Source organism: Diceros bicornis, chromosome 2 (assembly GCF_020826845.1).
Source record: "Diceros bicornis minor isolate mBicDic1 chromosome 2, mDicBic1.mat.cur, whole genome shotgun sequence".
Taxonomy (NCBI): Eukaryota; Metazoa; Chordata; class Mammalia; order Perissodactyla; family Rhinocerotidae; genus Diceros; species Diceros bicornis.
This window is the reverse complement of record NC_080741.1, coordinates 87,356,148-87,372,064: the sequence shown is the minus strand read 5'-3', so window position 1 is coordinate 87,372,064 and position 15,917 is coordinate 87,356,148. Positions and strand designations below refer to the sequence as shown.

Sequence of the window (15,917 nt, the reverse complement as noted above, 5' to 3'; positions counted from 1 at the left end):
ATCTCTCTTTCCTGAAATCATAGCCAGGATCTCGCGGGATCCAGTATAGAGGAGGAAGCTTTATCAGTCAGGATTACAAACAACGGAACCCAGTTCTGGCTGACTTAGTTGAAAAGGGAGTTTAGGTTTATTGCTCAGCAAGAAGACCAAAGAGGCCAAAAGGAGGGCCTTGCACGAGTCCAGGCAGCAGGACTTATCAACCGTCTTGTCCCAGTGCTGCCACTGTTATTGCACTAATGTCCCCCCAGTAACTCTGGCATTTCTCCACCCAAGAGTCTGAGTCCCGAGAGAGTAGGTCCCAAAGGCCACTCTTGGGCCACATGCCGACCCCTTGCACAGGGAGGTGGGGCAGTGTGGCTGGTATCCCATCAAGGCTGCACTGGGGATAAGGCAATTCCCCAGAAGGATAGAGAGGTCCTTCTGCTTACTGGAAGTCAAAGGATGGACACAGGTGGCCAAAGCACAATGGCATCCACTCCAGACTCACAAGTGGGTTCTCATGGGGCAACGACAAGGAACACTTGGACTCTCAGGAGGGACAGTGGGCATGTCATTGGGCCAAACTGAAGGGCTCTGTCAGCACCCACTGGGCCCCTCCTCTTCCATCTGTTGTCACCCTGACTCATGGCCCAGTGTTAGTAGCAGATTAATACCTGCCCCTCGACTTGCAATATTCAGGGTGCAGTCTCCACGTATTCTGAGGACAAGCTTTAATTAGCCTGGAACATTGGGATAGAGACCGCTTGTGGCTGACAGCAAGATAAATATATCTAAACAGCCAAGGTGATTTAGAGTTGGCTTTCATTTTTCTCCTGTAATAAGAGAAATGATAGCAGGGTGGGGCCTATTATCTCTGGTGGGCCTGATGGATGAGGAGGTGTCTGATCAGCCAGCGACTGTGGCTCACAGGCGGCAAGCCGCCTATCGCCCACCCCACCCCGGCCCACCCAAAGCACTTCTGTCGTCATCAGAATTAGCACATATCCTCTCAAAATGATCCAAAGATAAGCTTTATGATATTCTAAAGGTCAATGTCTCACTCTTTCTCTGTTATGGGCTTTGAGACATCAGATTCTGAGTTGAAAGGTGGCTTCAGGTATTTATTCCTTCAACACACTTTCTTTTAAAAATCAAAGTTCCTTTAATTTAGTGAGAAGATGCAACCAAAACATCAAAGAGAATTTTGCAAAAGGAAAAAAATATTCCCCATATGCATCACAATCCTAACACATTAGCTATTTTCACCTGAATATATTCCCTTCCAGTGGGGTAGAATGGAAAAAGCTTTGGAATAACACAGACCTGAGTTCAAATCCAAGTTCCTCTATTTCTTGGCTCTGTGACATTGAACAAGTCACTTCACCTCTCTGACCCTTGGTTTCTTTAAACAAGCATAGTAATTTTGACCTCATAGGGCTGTGTGAATTAAAAGAGAAAACGTATTCAGAGCATCCAGGAGTTGGTTCCTCACACCAGTCCTTATCTGTTGTCCCTCTCCAGTATTCACCTTCTCCTCAGCACCCACTGTGTGCTAAGCTCTGCGAGAGATGAACACACACTCTGTCCTCAAAGAGATTCCTTCTGCTACATTAACACATGTTAATTTCCCAGACTAGCAGAGAGCAGAGAATGGAAGAGTAAACAGGTAAGTTTTGAAGGAGGCAGTGAGGATGTCCTACCCACGGGCAGAACATTAGATTTAGAGCCATGTTCCCTCACCAGATGGGGTCACCAGTGATCAACCAGACCCTAGGATGACCACTAGACCCTGCCCCAAACTAAGCCACAGATACGGGTGCCACACATGTACACACTGACCTGTATACTTGGGCACAAACACATATGCAGACATGCACACCATACCGATACAGATCCACACATGAGCACGTGTACACACATACACACAAGGCATAGGTGTGCATGGATGTGTGCACACTATACAGACATGGACCATGCATGTGTACACACATACACACAAGGTGCATGTGCAGATGCAGAGACTGTGCACAAACACATACACGCATGTGCTAAATGCATCAGACAGCACTCTCCAGAAATTGCTCCCGTGTATCCAACTCCATGCCAGCCCTGTGCGTTGGTGGCATCCCTGCAGCTCCTGGTGCCCTCCCTGAGCATTAGCTCCACTCAGCAAGCTGCAGCTGGGCAGAAAATTGCTCTTTGGAAAGAGTCTGGACCACACAGACCTGCAATTGGCCTCTCAGCACGAATGTAAGACCCCATAGGGGGCACAGGGTCTAGGTTGGTGTGGGCTCATGGCTTCTGCTTGTCAGCCTAGACTGTGAGTGTAGAAGCCTGGCCTGGCCTTGAGCCCAGACAGGGGCAGACTCTGCCTGTCTTCTCACAGTGAGTGGGCAGCCTCAGCAGTCCATTGACATCATCCATCTCTGGACCACGCTGCTCTGGGGAGGGGAGGCAGCGGATGAGGCATCTCTGCTCAGGAAGGAGAGAGGAAGCAGGTCCTTGAACAGTGTGGGCTCATCTGCTTCCAATTCTGCTTGTCCTGACTTTCCCCATCCTTCAGGGCCAGGCTTCCGTCCCTTTGCCTCTAGGAAGTTTTCTATGATTGCTCTGGCCTTTGGGTGTCTCCTTGTGCACCTCCAAGACTGTTCTCCACACTGTCTGTTCCTCCTTCTGGTAAACATCCTGACTCTCTCGTGTGTGTCCAGAGATGATGGAGGGAGGCTGCCCTTGTGCCCTCCCAGCTCATAAGATAGGGCCAGGCAGCTGTGCTTCCTTGCTCTGGGCTGAATGCATTCATTCATGTAGTCATTCATTCAACAAATCTTTACTGAGTGCCAGCTACATGCCAGGAACCGGATAAACAGCACGGAACAAGAAGCTGTCCTCATAAAGCTGAGGTTCTGGTGTGGAAGGCAGATAATAAACAAGGAATAAGAAATAAATATCTAATTGCACTTAGTGATAAAGGCTGGGATGGACGAGAGAGTGTGATGGGCAGCTATTTCAGCCAGAGTGGTCAGAAAAAGCCTTCTGGCATGCCCTTTCGTCCACGGTAACTCCAAGACTTGTCCAGCATGCCATCCCTGACCCCACAGGCTGGATCTATGGCCCCACCTCAGGGCTTTTGAGCACATGGTACAGGGTAACGCAATTTATATAGACACATCCTTCTCCCCTCCCAGACTGCTAACATCTTCAGAACAGTGTTCCTGTCTGGATTCTCTCAGTGACCTCTAAAACTCAACACACAACCTGCTCAGGGAATGTTTATTAAAGGAACGAATAAACGGATGAACGAATGGGCATTTTGCAGTGGGCTCCAAAGAATGAGTCAGGAGCCTGCAGGTGGCAGGAGGTAAGGAGAGGGGCAAAAACATGGAAGTGTGAAATTGCACGCTGTGTTTGTAGAACGGGTTTTGTTGGTCGATGTTGGGGAGACCTGGGCATGGCCTAAGAGGAGAGCTGGCAGGAGAGGAGCCTAGATTGTGCCCAAATTACAAAGAGCCTTCAATGCCAGGCTAAGGATTTGACCCTACAAGCAGCAGGGAGCCATGTAAGGTTTACCCTCCCCTGCATCCCTTGGCACCTATCACATTGCCTACATGGACCGAAGGCTCAAGAAATGTGTATGGGATTGAAGGGTCCTGGAGGGAGTGGACTGAGCTCTCCTTTGCCGGCAGCTGGGCAGTGACCAAGGGTGGCCTAAGTGGAATCAAAGTAGCAGCTGCCAGGAGGACGCTCTTCCCATCATGGTGTCTGAAATCTCTCCATCAGAGAGTCATTTATTGGGGTCTTAATGTTATTTGAGGGCAGGGATCCTCAAAGTCGCCAGAAAAGACGATATTCTCTTAATGCCAATGCACTGCCGACAAGACCAGATACATCCTGGGGGTGGGGATGGGACGTGGAGTGGAAGGCAGAACCCAGTTTGCCAGCCCGAGTTTGGTCATTTCCAGTTCCTTTAGAGGAAACCCTGACCCAGGCAGTGTGGAGGAAAGACCGTGGGTGTTGCTAATTCCCTGAGGGACTCAGGCAGGCCTTTCCTCTCTCCGAGTCTTGGTTTCTTCATCCACGCAATGGGGATGGAGGAGACCTGTGTTGTTTAATTACTCAGCATGCAGCTGCTCTTCTTTTACTAGGTGAACCCCAATATGTCTTTGGAGAACCCCCTCAGTCCATACTGTTCAGATGGGACTGACTCCACCCCCGAGCCCCAGGGTTGGCTGGTCTGAATAGTGATGGTCGCGTGACCAAGGCTGGGCCATTGAGAACTGACCCTGGGACTTCCGGGAAAGAGAAGGACTCTCTTGCTCTTAGGGTAACTCAGCTGGGAAAATGTGATCCTGGGGATGCCTATGGCCACTTCTCCACCTTTGAGGACAGTAAGCCTGAGAATGAAGCCATCTAGAGGAAAGTAGAGATAACAAAAGGAGAAAAGGACAGACTCTTAGTGACACCATTTGAGCCTCTGGATTCTTCCATACCTGAAGCTAGTCCTAAGTCTTTATGTTGCTGGTTATATCACCCATACATCTCTCTTTTATCTTGCTTAAGCCAGCTTGGGTTGTGTTTTCTCTCCCTTGCAGCTGGTAAGGGGGACGGGGGCTCTTTCTTTTGGATGACTGTCTAGTTTTCTGTGGAGAAGCTGACTTGTGAGGCACCAGCACGTGGCCAGGTGCAGTGAAGGGGACAAGGAGGCCTGGGGAGGTGCAAGGGGTGAGGGCAGACACAGGCTGAGCCCAGTGGAGCACACACACCTAGACGCAGGCAGAGCAGAAGGAGAGCCCGAGACGAGAGGGTGAACAGAGCAGGGTGAGAGGCAGGCGAGTTTCACAAAGGAGCAAGAGTTTTGTGGAGGCGCCTCACTGGCCTTGCTATTTCCCTCTTGCCCTCTGTACATTCATAATTCACCAAGCAGCCAGAGGGCTGGTCTGAAAGAATAAGTCAATTCACGTCTCTCCCCTGCTCAAACTCTCTATTTTCCCATTACCTTGAGAATAAAATCCAAACTCCTTTCCTCTCCACAGCAAACAAACCCCATAGAGATCTGACTCCTTCCCACCTTTCTCTTATTGTGTACACCCCCCTTCCCCACCCCCCCACACCCATTGTGTGCCCCAAGCCTAGAATCATGCTTGACACCTGTGCATATACTGGAAATACTTGTTGAATAAAGAAATAAATCAGTGATTGAAATGAGAACTGAAAAGTTTCCAACGGATTCAGCATCAACAAAGTTATTGCTCAACTGGGTCAAAAATCTCTAACGGAATGAGTAAGGGGGATTCTGGATTAGGGAGATTTCTGGAGCAAGTTTCTATGGAGAAAGGGCAGACATTAAATGGTCTCTTCTTCTTGGAATCTCTGAGATAATTTTTATGATCTTGGGGAAGAGAAGACCTTCATTATTTTGACAGCAAAAGCAGAATATAAAGGAAAGAATTGAGTATACAAAAGGTACTATTTTCTGTAATTAAAAAGCCACCATGTGGTGGATACATGAAACTACACGTGATAAACTTGCATAGAATTAACTGCACACACACACACACACACACACACAAACACACACACACTAATGAATACAAGTACAAGTGGGGAAATGCGAGTAAGATCGGTGGGTTGTATCAATGTCACTACCCAGGTTGCGATTTTGTACTATAGTTTTACAAGATGTTACCGTTACAGGAAGCTGGGTGAAGGGGTGATCTCTTTGTATTATTTCTTACAATTGCATGTGCATCTACAATTATCTCAAAATAAAAAGTTTAATTTAGAAAAACCACCATGAAATAAATTAAAAAGTAAGCTGGGTGGGGCTGCTTCAGGCCCTTCTGCAGCTCAGGGTTGATAAAGACCCTAAAATAGCTGAGGGACCTCTCTGAACAGGGAGCAGAGGGGCTTTGAGAGAGAAGGATAGGGGAACTCAGGGGAGGCAGAGTTTGGGCAATCAGACTCCACAGACTTCCTGCAGGGAGATGGATGTGTGTGTGTGTTGCAGGGGGTGGGCAATGGGAGTTAGAAATAGTGCATAAACTCACCATTAAATTACCCTATTGTTCATTTTCAAAAGCATAGCTGTATTAATCTGATATGTAACTACAGTCTTGAGAATCAAGCACATTTTTATTGTCAGAGAATTAAAAAAAAGGCAAGCTAGAAAAATATATGCAATGTAGTGACTGGACTCTCAGCTCCATGAGAGAGAGAGCAGGATCTTGACTGGGTTGCCCTACTGGGTTCCTGTTTTTGTGTGTGTGTGTGAGGAAGATCAGCCCTGAGCTAACATCCATTGCCAATCCTCCTCTTTTTCCTGAGGAAGATCGGCCCTGAGCTAACATCCATGCCCATCTTCCTCTACTTTATATGGGATGCCGCCACAGCATGGCTTGACAAGCGGTGCATCGGTGCGCACCCGGGGTCTGAACCTGCGAACCCTGGGCCACCGGAGCAGAGTGTGTGCACTTAACCACTTGTGCCACTGGGCCGGCCCCCAGGTTCCTGTTTTAAAATGTAGGTTTTAGATACATTTTAGGTACATTGTAGGTTTCAGATATGGTGAGGCCAATCGATCAGGAGATGACTGCCATTGGGAAGATGGTTTGTTACTCACAGTTCCTAAGAGGAGAGGCAAACCACACCATGCAGGGCCACACAAGGAAGCACCAGGGTCCATCAGGAGGCAGAAGGAGCAGAGAATTGGGGAAAAGTGGGCAAGAGCCTTTATTGCAGTTTCTGCAGGAAGGAACAGATGAGGTGGGGTAGTAAGGGTAGTTAGGATTGGCTAGTTTGAATAATTCCAGTGGGCTCTGGGGCATAGAGGCTGTCCCTAGTTGTTTGGAACCTGGCCGTGGGTGATTAGGGCAGAGGGATAGTGGCCCAGAGTGTGGGGGGGTGTGGGCTCTGGATTGGTTAGCTCGCATGTGAAAGGTCCTCCCAGGTGAGACCTTTACTATCTCTAGGAATTGGCTAACCCTTGGGGAGGCAGTCTCTCCAGGGTCAGCAAGACCCCAGAGGTCAAAGTGTCAGAAACAAATGGTTAATACAGTGCCCAAGGTCTAGAACAGGTTCTGGTACCACTAGGGGTTCAGTGAATAGTGCCCAGTGAAGCAGGAAGGAAGGGATGAGGGAGGGGGCAAGCAAGTTGGCTTGCTGAGGACACCTCTGATGCCTGTACCATGCCCTCTGGCCCCTTGGGCTACAAGAGAACTCTTTCCCCCTCCCCAGCAGTCCAGGAACTCTCCTAACAGGCAACTCAGATCCCTGATTATGGAAACACATCAAATGGGCTCACCAGGGGCAGATGTGGCAGCCATCTCAGCCTCCAGGCGGCAGCTTTTCCATCCATCCACATTCATCACTCCTTTCAAGCCTCAGACTCAGACAAGATGTGGTTGTTGTTGTTTTGTTTTTTGGCGTTGTTTGTTTGTGGATAGGTAATGCTGCACAGAGAAAAAATTCAAACAGCCCTAAGTGCTGACAGTGAAAAGCAAGCCCCCCACCCTGCCTCCACCCTCCCCTTCCCCAGCTCCCCTTCTGCACTGTGCTCCGTGCATCCCAATGGAGAGAGTCTCTGCATGAGAGCATAACAGTCCATCTCCCATGCCATCAAACAGATATGCATGACATGCACACTGTTCTAGGTTTTGCTTTTTTCACTTAACAATACATCCTGGAGCTTATTCCACATCAGTTCATATGGAACTGCCTCATTCTTTTAAAGGCAGAATACTACTCCGTAGTTTTGGATGGGCCCTTGTGGATTTAAGCAGATCCCTCCTGGTGGACAGACATCCAGGCTGTTTCCAATTCTGGCTTCTATAAACCATGCTGCACTGAATAGCTGTGTATACATCCTCATGCACAGGTGTGGGTATCTGTAGGATAAATTCTGAGAAATGAAATTATCTTGTGGAAGGTACATATGTGCTAAATTTTCAGGTTGTTATCCAAAGAGGTTGTATTGATTTACACCTCCACCATTGTATATGAAAGATAACAGGTCTGTGCGACTTAATGCTTAGCTAGGATGGCAATTCTTCAAATCTTGGAGTCTGGCTGGGAGATGAAGCCTGGGGTGTCAGGTTTACAATCAGTCCCAAGCCAACCCTCTGACCCTGGGGGCACAAAATGTGCCCAGGAGTTGGGGAGGCAATCAGGCCATCTCTCCAGACCTCAGTTTCTTCATTTAAAAATGAGGATAGGACTCTTGAGCTGGTGATCTGAAAGTTCCCTTCCACCTCTAACCTTCAAAGTCACTCTGTCTCCCCAGGCCTCTGTGTTCCAATCTGTAAAGTGAGACTTGTCTCTATCTTATTTATCGCACTGGGTGATGCGAGGATGCAAAGAGATGGTGGACATGCCAGGAAAGTTGGGTACTCTGCCAAGGGAAGGGGTAATAATTAAACACTTTTGGAATCCCTTGCCAGACCACTAGCATGGCCTGGGGCATACAACAGGTACTCAGTTAAGTTTTAGGCTGGAGAAATAGTGTATGAAGAGGCAGAACAATGTTGGGACTGTCCAGAGGTAGGAGAAGCCTTCACTGATATTGTTCCCTCTGCCTAAAATGCAGTTCCCTCTAAGTGGGCCTGTCTGTGTCTCTAGGACTGACCAAGGAGCCTGGCACACAGTGGGTGCCCTTAAATGCTTCAGGATGGAGCTGGCCCAGGACTAGATGTGGCAGTGTTCTCTTCCAATGCATTGTGTGACTTTGGGACTGATTGGGGGACAAGCTCTTGGCATCTATGATTTGTTCCTCCCTGCATCCCCTCCTCTCCCTTCCTTTGCCCAGGTGAGTGGACCCCAACAGACTTCTGGTCTAGGGGCCGCAAACTCTAATGCCCCTCCTCAGTGACTGGAGCAACACACTGGGAGGCAGTAGGGAGTGGTGGAGAGTGTGGTGACCAGGGGCAGCCAGGCTCAGCTCCAGTTGGCTGTTGTCAGGAGGAAATGCAGGTCCACCATTTTTCAAAAGATTTTCAAGTGAAGCCATAAATCCAAATTTTCCTGAGTTTTCCTGGTTTTTAAATGTTGGTTATTCAGGTTTTTTCAGAACATTGTGGGAGTCAAACAAAACCATCCGTGAACTGGTGGTAGCCCACAGGCCACCAGTTTTGAAATTCTGAAAACTCTCCCCTTCTCCCATCGTACAGATGAAAAAATTGAGACCCAGAGAGGAAGAGGCATTTGCCAGAGGTGACAGTCAAGATCAGAGCCCGGGTCCCACTTGGCCCCTACTTTCTCTCTTTCTCTCCTCCTTTCTCCCTCTCTCTCCCTCTCCCTCTCTCTCTGTTTGGACTCGCTTTGTCTCTCCGTCTCTGTGGTGTCTCCTTTTGCGTGTGTCTGCTCTGTATCTCTTCGTCTCTCCCTGTGTGTGTCTCCCGGTCGTTGTCTCCCTGTCTCCTGTTCTTTCCTGTGTCTCGTTTTAATCGCGTGATTCTCTCAGTATCTCTCTGTCTCTCTCCGTTCCCTACACGAGTGATCTCTTAGACAACAGACCTTCGGAGCTGGGTGCAGAAGCGACGCTGCCCAGCACCCCAAGCTGCGGCTCGTGCCTCCTCGCCGCCCCTCCCGCCCCCGCCCCCGCCCCCGCCCCAGATTTCCGGCGGAGCTGGCGGGCGGGGTACCCACGGGGCCGACTGCCGTCAGCGCCCCTTCCCGGCGGCCGCGACCCTCCGCGGTGACCTCACCCGCGCCGCCGCCTCGTGCGGATATAAGCGGCGGCCCCGGCGAGGACCGGCAGCCGGCGCCCCGGGTCCTGCGAGCGCTCCCGGACTCCTGACCCGCCGACTCCAGACCTCTAAGCTCCCGACTCCGAGCCCCCGAATCCCAGACCGGTCCCGCGGAGCTCGCGCCGGGCAGGTAACCTCTTCGGTCCCCTCTCCCCCTCAGGCGGCGTCCGGGAGCCCAGGGAAGGGGGCCCTGTCGGCCCGCCCTCGGGTGCGCCCCGGGGAAGCCGCGGCTTTCGTGCCCCGAGAGCCTCCCGGAGCGCGGCATCCGCGCACAGGTGGGGCGCTGCGCTCGCACCCCCGGGTCTCAGGGCGCGGGCGCGCTGGTGCCTTTCACTCCTGCGCGCTCGCGTCCCGGCGTCTGGAGCGCGCGGCGCCGAGCTTCGGACAGGAGGTTCGCATCCCTCCTCTGCCTGGACGCCAGCGTTAGGTCCGCGCCGGGACGTGGGGCAGAACCAGGCAGTCAGGGCGTCGGCGTGAGAGCCTGGGAGTTAGAATCCGAATCCGGACGTTAGAAACAGAATTTTCGCGTCAGAATCGAGTCTTAGCCTTAGAATCTCAGTCTCAGCTCTAGAAATAGATGTTAACGTTGGAATTAACGTTGAAATTAGGATTTTAGCGTTAGAATTAGATTCCTAGCTTAGCCATAGAATCTTAGCATTAGAAATAGAGTCTTAGAGTTGGAATTAGAACGTTGGCGTTGGAGTAAGAGAGTTGGAGGAGTGTTGGAAGAAGAATGTTGCCCTGCGAATCTTAGCCTGCGTCGCAGCAGTCAGCATCCTGGCCGTCGGGCCGGCGCTGCAGCCTTGGTGGTTACGCTCCTGGCGAGTCAGCCCCAGGTAACACTGGAGAGTGGCAGTGGCAATGGGCTTCCCACGGGCTCTTGGCTCGCGCAGGCAGAACCCGGCGCGGACAGGCACTCCAAGCGTCTCTTTGGCTGAGGACGCCAGAGCCAGAGGCAGATCCTCCCGCCGCCTGCGCCCCCAACCTAAGGTGGCAGGTGACCCTGGTCCCGGGAGGGTGTTTGAACGGCTCGTCACCCCCGGCCTCGGGACCCGCTGGGACAGCAGAGGGGGAGGGGGAGGGGGAGGGGTGCGAGGCGCGGCGCGTTTATGCTTTCTGTCTGTCCTTCCGACCCCAGACGCCGCGATGCCGAGCCCTTGGTTGCTGCTCGCCATTGCTTTGACCCTGACTCTGACCAGTGTCTCCGGCGACCGCGCACAGCCCGAGGTGGCCCAGCAGGAGGCGGCGATGGCCGCCGAGCACCCGGGCCTGGACGACCTCCTGCGCCAGGCGGAGCGCCTACTCCTCCTCCGGGAGGAGCTCCAGCGGCTGCGAGGGGACCAGCGCGAGCGCGCGTCAGGTGAGGGGCGGGCTGTCCGCGGCTGCCGGGGCGAGAGGAGGCGGCGGAGAGGGCTGGGGGAAACCGACGCCGAGAAGGAGGGAGCCACTTGGTCATCCAGCCGCTTGCCTTTCAGAAGCTCAGAAGCTCTCATTGGCCACACTCTCGCAGGGTCGTGAGCTGATCATTTCCCGGGATCAGATTCCTATTCCATCTCAGTCCTAGGAATATGTCCCAGAGAGCAGACCTTCAGCGGGGAAGATTCTGTGCGGGGGAGAGAGTCTCTTTGTGCTGACAGTTTTAGTTTTTACTTAGTAGGCAGGTATATGTCAGGCACTGTTCTAAGCACTTCAAACACTGTATCACACTATTTAAAATGATCTTCCTAACAGCCCCATAGATAGGTACTGTTATTACTCCCGTTTTGCAGAGAAGAAAAATGAGGCTCAGAGAGGTTGAATGAGTTGCTTGTGGTCACACAGCTAGGGAGTGGCAGAGCTGGGATTGTGTGAGTGTGTGTGTCTGTGAGTCAGGTGCAAGGCCATGACTTTGGTTGAGTGTGCGGGAATCTGCCTTGACTGAGAGGAAGGCTGGAGTGGGCACTCAGGGGTCAGGGGGTCCCTCACCGGCCTCTCTCCTTCCCCAGAGTCCCAGATCTTTCAACCTGACTGGCTCTCCAAGCGTCAGCATCCAGGCAAAAGGGAGGAGGAGACAGAGGAGGGAGCTGAAGAGGAGGAGGAAGAAGGAGGGGCTGTGGGACCCCACAAACGGCAGCACCCCGGCCGGCGGGAGGATGCGGCTGCCTGGTCAGCTGATGTAACCCAGCAGAAGCGGCAGCACCCTGGCCGGCGCTCCTCCTGGCTTGGGTACACTTTCACCAAGAGGCAGCACCCGGGCAGACGGCTGGTGGATCCCCAGGCCCAAAGGAGTTGGGAAGAGGAGGAGGAAGAAGGGGAGGAGGGAGAGCTGATGCCTGAGAAACGCCAGCATCCGGGCAAGAGGGCCCTGGCAGGCCCATGTGGGCCCCGGGCAGCCTGTGGTCAAGCCCGCCTCCTACTGGGGCTCCTGGATGACCTGAGCAGGGGCCAGGGGGCCGAGGAGAAGCGGCAGCACCCCGGGCGGCGGGCGGCCTGGGCCAGGGAGCCCCTGGAGGAGTGAGCCCGGTTTCCTGTAAAGTCGAGTTTGGGGTCTAAGGATATCTTGAGCCCTCTGTGCCCTATCCCTTTGTGACCCTCCTCTTTCCCTCCTCCTTAGATCCCTGACCATAAACCTGAGCCCCTTGTATACACACACGCATATTACTCCACCTTGCACCGCTGGCAAGGGAGCAGATCCCAGAGTCTCTCTCCTGTCACCCCCACAGGCCTGCTCCCCTTCCTTAGCCATGGCTACAAGGACCCTTCTGTGTCTTCTAAGGAATCTCCAGAGAGGGGGCTGGGGGCCTCTGGGGCCAGCAGCCAGTGAGGGTGGAGTGGGATTGCAGCTGTGGCGGCCGAGTCCTGCTTCCATCCCCTGCCCCGTGTGTCAGGATTCACCCTCAGGATCCAGGACGTCCCCTTCTTGGGCATCCTTTTGCAGCTGGGCAGAGCACTGACCCACAGCTGTGTTCTGCTTAGGGGAAGCATTGTAGCTGGAGACCCCCTGTGGTGCTGTGCTGTGTGGTGGCTGTGGGAATAAATGCGTGTAGGAATATGTAAACGTTGCCCTGGAAGTCATGGCTTGTCTGTAACCCTCTAGGCACCTTCCCCTCGTCAATGATCATCATCCTAATGATAATAAAACATGCATCTAGGTAATCTTGGAGCTCTGTGGCTGCAGTCCTGTGTCAGTTGGTGTGGGATTTCTCTTTTCAACATCGAGAGGGGACAGGACCAGAGGTCCCCAACTCTGCTGAAAAGGGAATCAGGGACCTTGGGGGATGAAAAGTCCTCTCCACTGTCCCCATCTCAGAGCAAGCTTGGGAGGTGGACGGGGGTTCTGGAGCCCATTTGACACCTGGGGAAACAGGCCTGGAGAAGAGGAAGGGCTTGCAGGAAGACACACAGCTGGCTGAGGTGGAGCCGTGGGTCTGAGAGGCCAGCTCAGGACCTTGCCTTGAGTTTCCCTGATTTGCTGAGAGGGCTGGTCTGGCTCAGGCTTGTAATCATCGTGGTGCAGTGGCAGGAATCAATAGTCTGTGTCATCTAGCAGGCACAATGAGGATAAAAGACCAGGCTGTGGTTGGGGACTCAAACCGGGGCCTTTTGGGGCTGGGCAGGGAGCAGGCTGGGTGCAGGACAAGAGGGAGTGGTGGGGATTAGGGTAAAATGAATAGGACATCTGAAGACACTTAAATCCAAAAACTTTAATATCGTGTGAATCAAATAATAATAATAATAACAACAACAACATATACACAGTACATGTTATGTGTCAGGCACTGTCCTAAGCACCTTACATATATTAATTCTTTTAAGCCTCACAGCAATCCCAGGTGTTACCATTATTCTGCCCATTTCACTAATGAGGAAACCAAGGTACAGAAAGGTTAAGTAACTTGTCTGAGGCTGGATTTGGCCCACTCATTGCCAGCTTGCCACCTCTGACTTAAATTCCAAAATATCCTCAGGCCTTAGACTCTGAATTAGTTAGACCAGCCCCTGTTTGGTGGATGGATGGGCTATTCAGCTTTTCTGCAAAGAGCTTTTGGTCACCCTCTTGGGTGGGGAGGGGGCTAGAAGGGTGTCTGAGACCCAGCTCCTCTCCTCAGGGAGCTCACAGTTCGGGAGGGGGGCAATGACGGAGGAAGACTTGGGTTTATGAGATGCATTCAGCCCATCATCTCCATTAACACTCACAAAAGCCCTCTGAAAAATTGAGCATTTGATGCATTTTCGGACTTGCTTCATTTTCAGATGAAACCAACACAGAGACTAGGGTCTTGCCTTGAAGTGCGTGAAGCGTGTAGAGCTGGCCTTCCCGCTAAGCTTGGCTTTCCATCCCACCGAGCTGCCTTCTGGAAGCTCTTAAACACCCCACTGCAGCCATCAGGGCACTTGGGGCCCTCGCAATATTCCCTCTGCTCACAGACCCCCTCTGAAGGTGAGCACCCTAACAGAGGTAACGTGGACCACTTACACAGGACTTCCTTGGGGCTTAGCACTTACAGACACTTTCTCAATGAATCCCGTGACTGTTCCGGGAGGCCGGGCTGTTATGTCCACTTGCAGTTGAGGAAAGTTGAGTTGCAGTTGAGTGTGGATAAGTGAAGCACTTGCTCTAGGGTGCACCCTACTCTCTTCTGCTTCCAAACTTGATTGGTCTGGGGGGTGTTCTTACCTCCTCAGATATGGGACCATTTGAAGAGTGAGAAGCCCACCCTCCCAGACATATAAAGTTTTCCCTCTGCCCCTGTGAGTGATTGTACCAATGCACCATGATAGAAAGGGTCTGGGTATTGGCTTCGGTCCTGGACAAATGATTTGAGCCTCAGTCTTCTCATCTATAATATGGAGACAGTAATCTCTACACGTCCCTCAGAGTTGTTCTAAAGATTAAATGAGATGGAGCCATGCGTACAGCTCCTAGCACAGTGCCTGGCACCGAGTGGACCCTTGATAAAAGGCATCGTTAGCTCTAGTGCTCTAGGACTAGAGACACTCAAAACTGAGACTTGCAGACCCTCTTGTTCACAAAAAAAACAAAAGTGAAAGTGAAAAAACCAAAATCAGCCCCTGGGGCTTTATCGTAAGTCTGTGCCAGGCATTGGGGCTCTATCCGTAAAACAGTCTACTTGCCACTCCTCAAATACCACTCTTCTTGCCCCTCTCGCACACATGCCTCTCGCTCAGCCTAGGATGCAGTGGCAGTGAGGGTGGAGTCATGTGACTAGTCCTGGCCAATGGGCTCTGAGCAGAAGGGTGTCACTCCTGGGCTGAGGCAGTTAGAGGCCAGGAGCCTCCTTCACCCCTTTCTTCCTGCCACAGAAGCCTGGGAAGCCACGTGTTGAGACGGCAGAGCACGTGAAGAAGGGATTCCGGGCCCTGCGTCACCAGATGGAAGTTAAACACTGCTTACCCACAACAGACTTCTCATGTGCAAGAAATAAACTTGTGTTGTATGAAGTCACTGAGATTTGAGGGTTCATTTGTTACCACAGCAAAACTTAGCCAGTTCTGACTAACATAGAGGCATCCCCCTTTGTTCTCCCTCAACTGAATCCTTCCCATCTCTTCCTCCTCGTCTGTGTCTGCCTTCATCGAGGCGCCTAGACCAGGGCCTGACACGAGGCAGGTGCTCAATAACTATCTGTTGACTGGATGTTGAAAGCTTCAGGTCGCTTCTATCTTAGTTCCCCAGACTGACTTCCTGGGCCTCCCTGACCTTAAGGGGCTCCCCATCTAGCGGGGAGACAGACGAGCAAATAGATGGCGGCTGCTTAGTGTGAGAGGTGTTGATTGCGGAGAGCAAAGCACGCAGGGAGCACACAGATACAGGAGCAACTCGGTCTGGTTGGGCAAAGTGGGCTTCCTGCAGGAGGAAATATCCAAGCTGAGTCAAAGGATAAATAAGAGGAAAGATTTTCAGATGGAAGGAAAGAGCATTAACAAAGTCTCAGTGGGAAGAAATAACGTGTTCTTGGGGTTGCTAACATTTGAAATCTGAGGTGTTTTGGACCCTCTCTTTCCTCTCTTCCCCTATCTTCTAGCCCTTGAAGGGACTGTGCCTCATCCAGGCCTTGTGCTTTATCCTCCCTGGTTCAGTCCAGCCCCCACACAGGGACTCTGATTGCCACCGCTTAGAAGTGCGTGAGAGCAGTGTGGTTTGGGGTGGAATCAGGGAAGCCTTCCTGAGGGAAGGGGCACTGGAGTTGAGCTTTGAAA

At 51.9% G+C, this 15,917-nt stretch overlaps 1 protein-coding gene across 2 annotated transcripts; it reads left to right on the top strand.

Moving 5' to 3' along the window:
* Nucleotides 1-9,623: 9,623 nt before the first annotated feature.
* Nucleotides 9,624-12,858, top strand: TRH (thyrotropin releasing hormone). 2 transcript variants are annotated; one of them, XM_058549898.1, is made up of 3 exons: nt 9,624-9,846; nt 10,855-11,076; nt 11,702-12,858. In XM_058549898.1, the coding sequence occupies exons 2-3, from the start codon at nt 10,863-10,865 to the stop codon at nt 12,211-12,213; spliced, it is 726 nt and encodes a 241-aa protein (XP_058405881.1). In that variant the 5' UTR covers nt 9,624-9,846; nt 10,855-10,862; the 3' UTR covers nt 12,214-12,858. The 2 variants fall into 2 exon arrangements, with proteins under 2 accessions (XP_058405881.1, XP_058405889.1); XM_058549906.1 differs by lacking the exon at nt 9,624-9,846 and adding an exon at nt 10,647-10,706.
* The last annotated feature ends 3,059 nt before the right edge of the window (nt 12,859-15,917 follow it).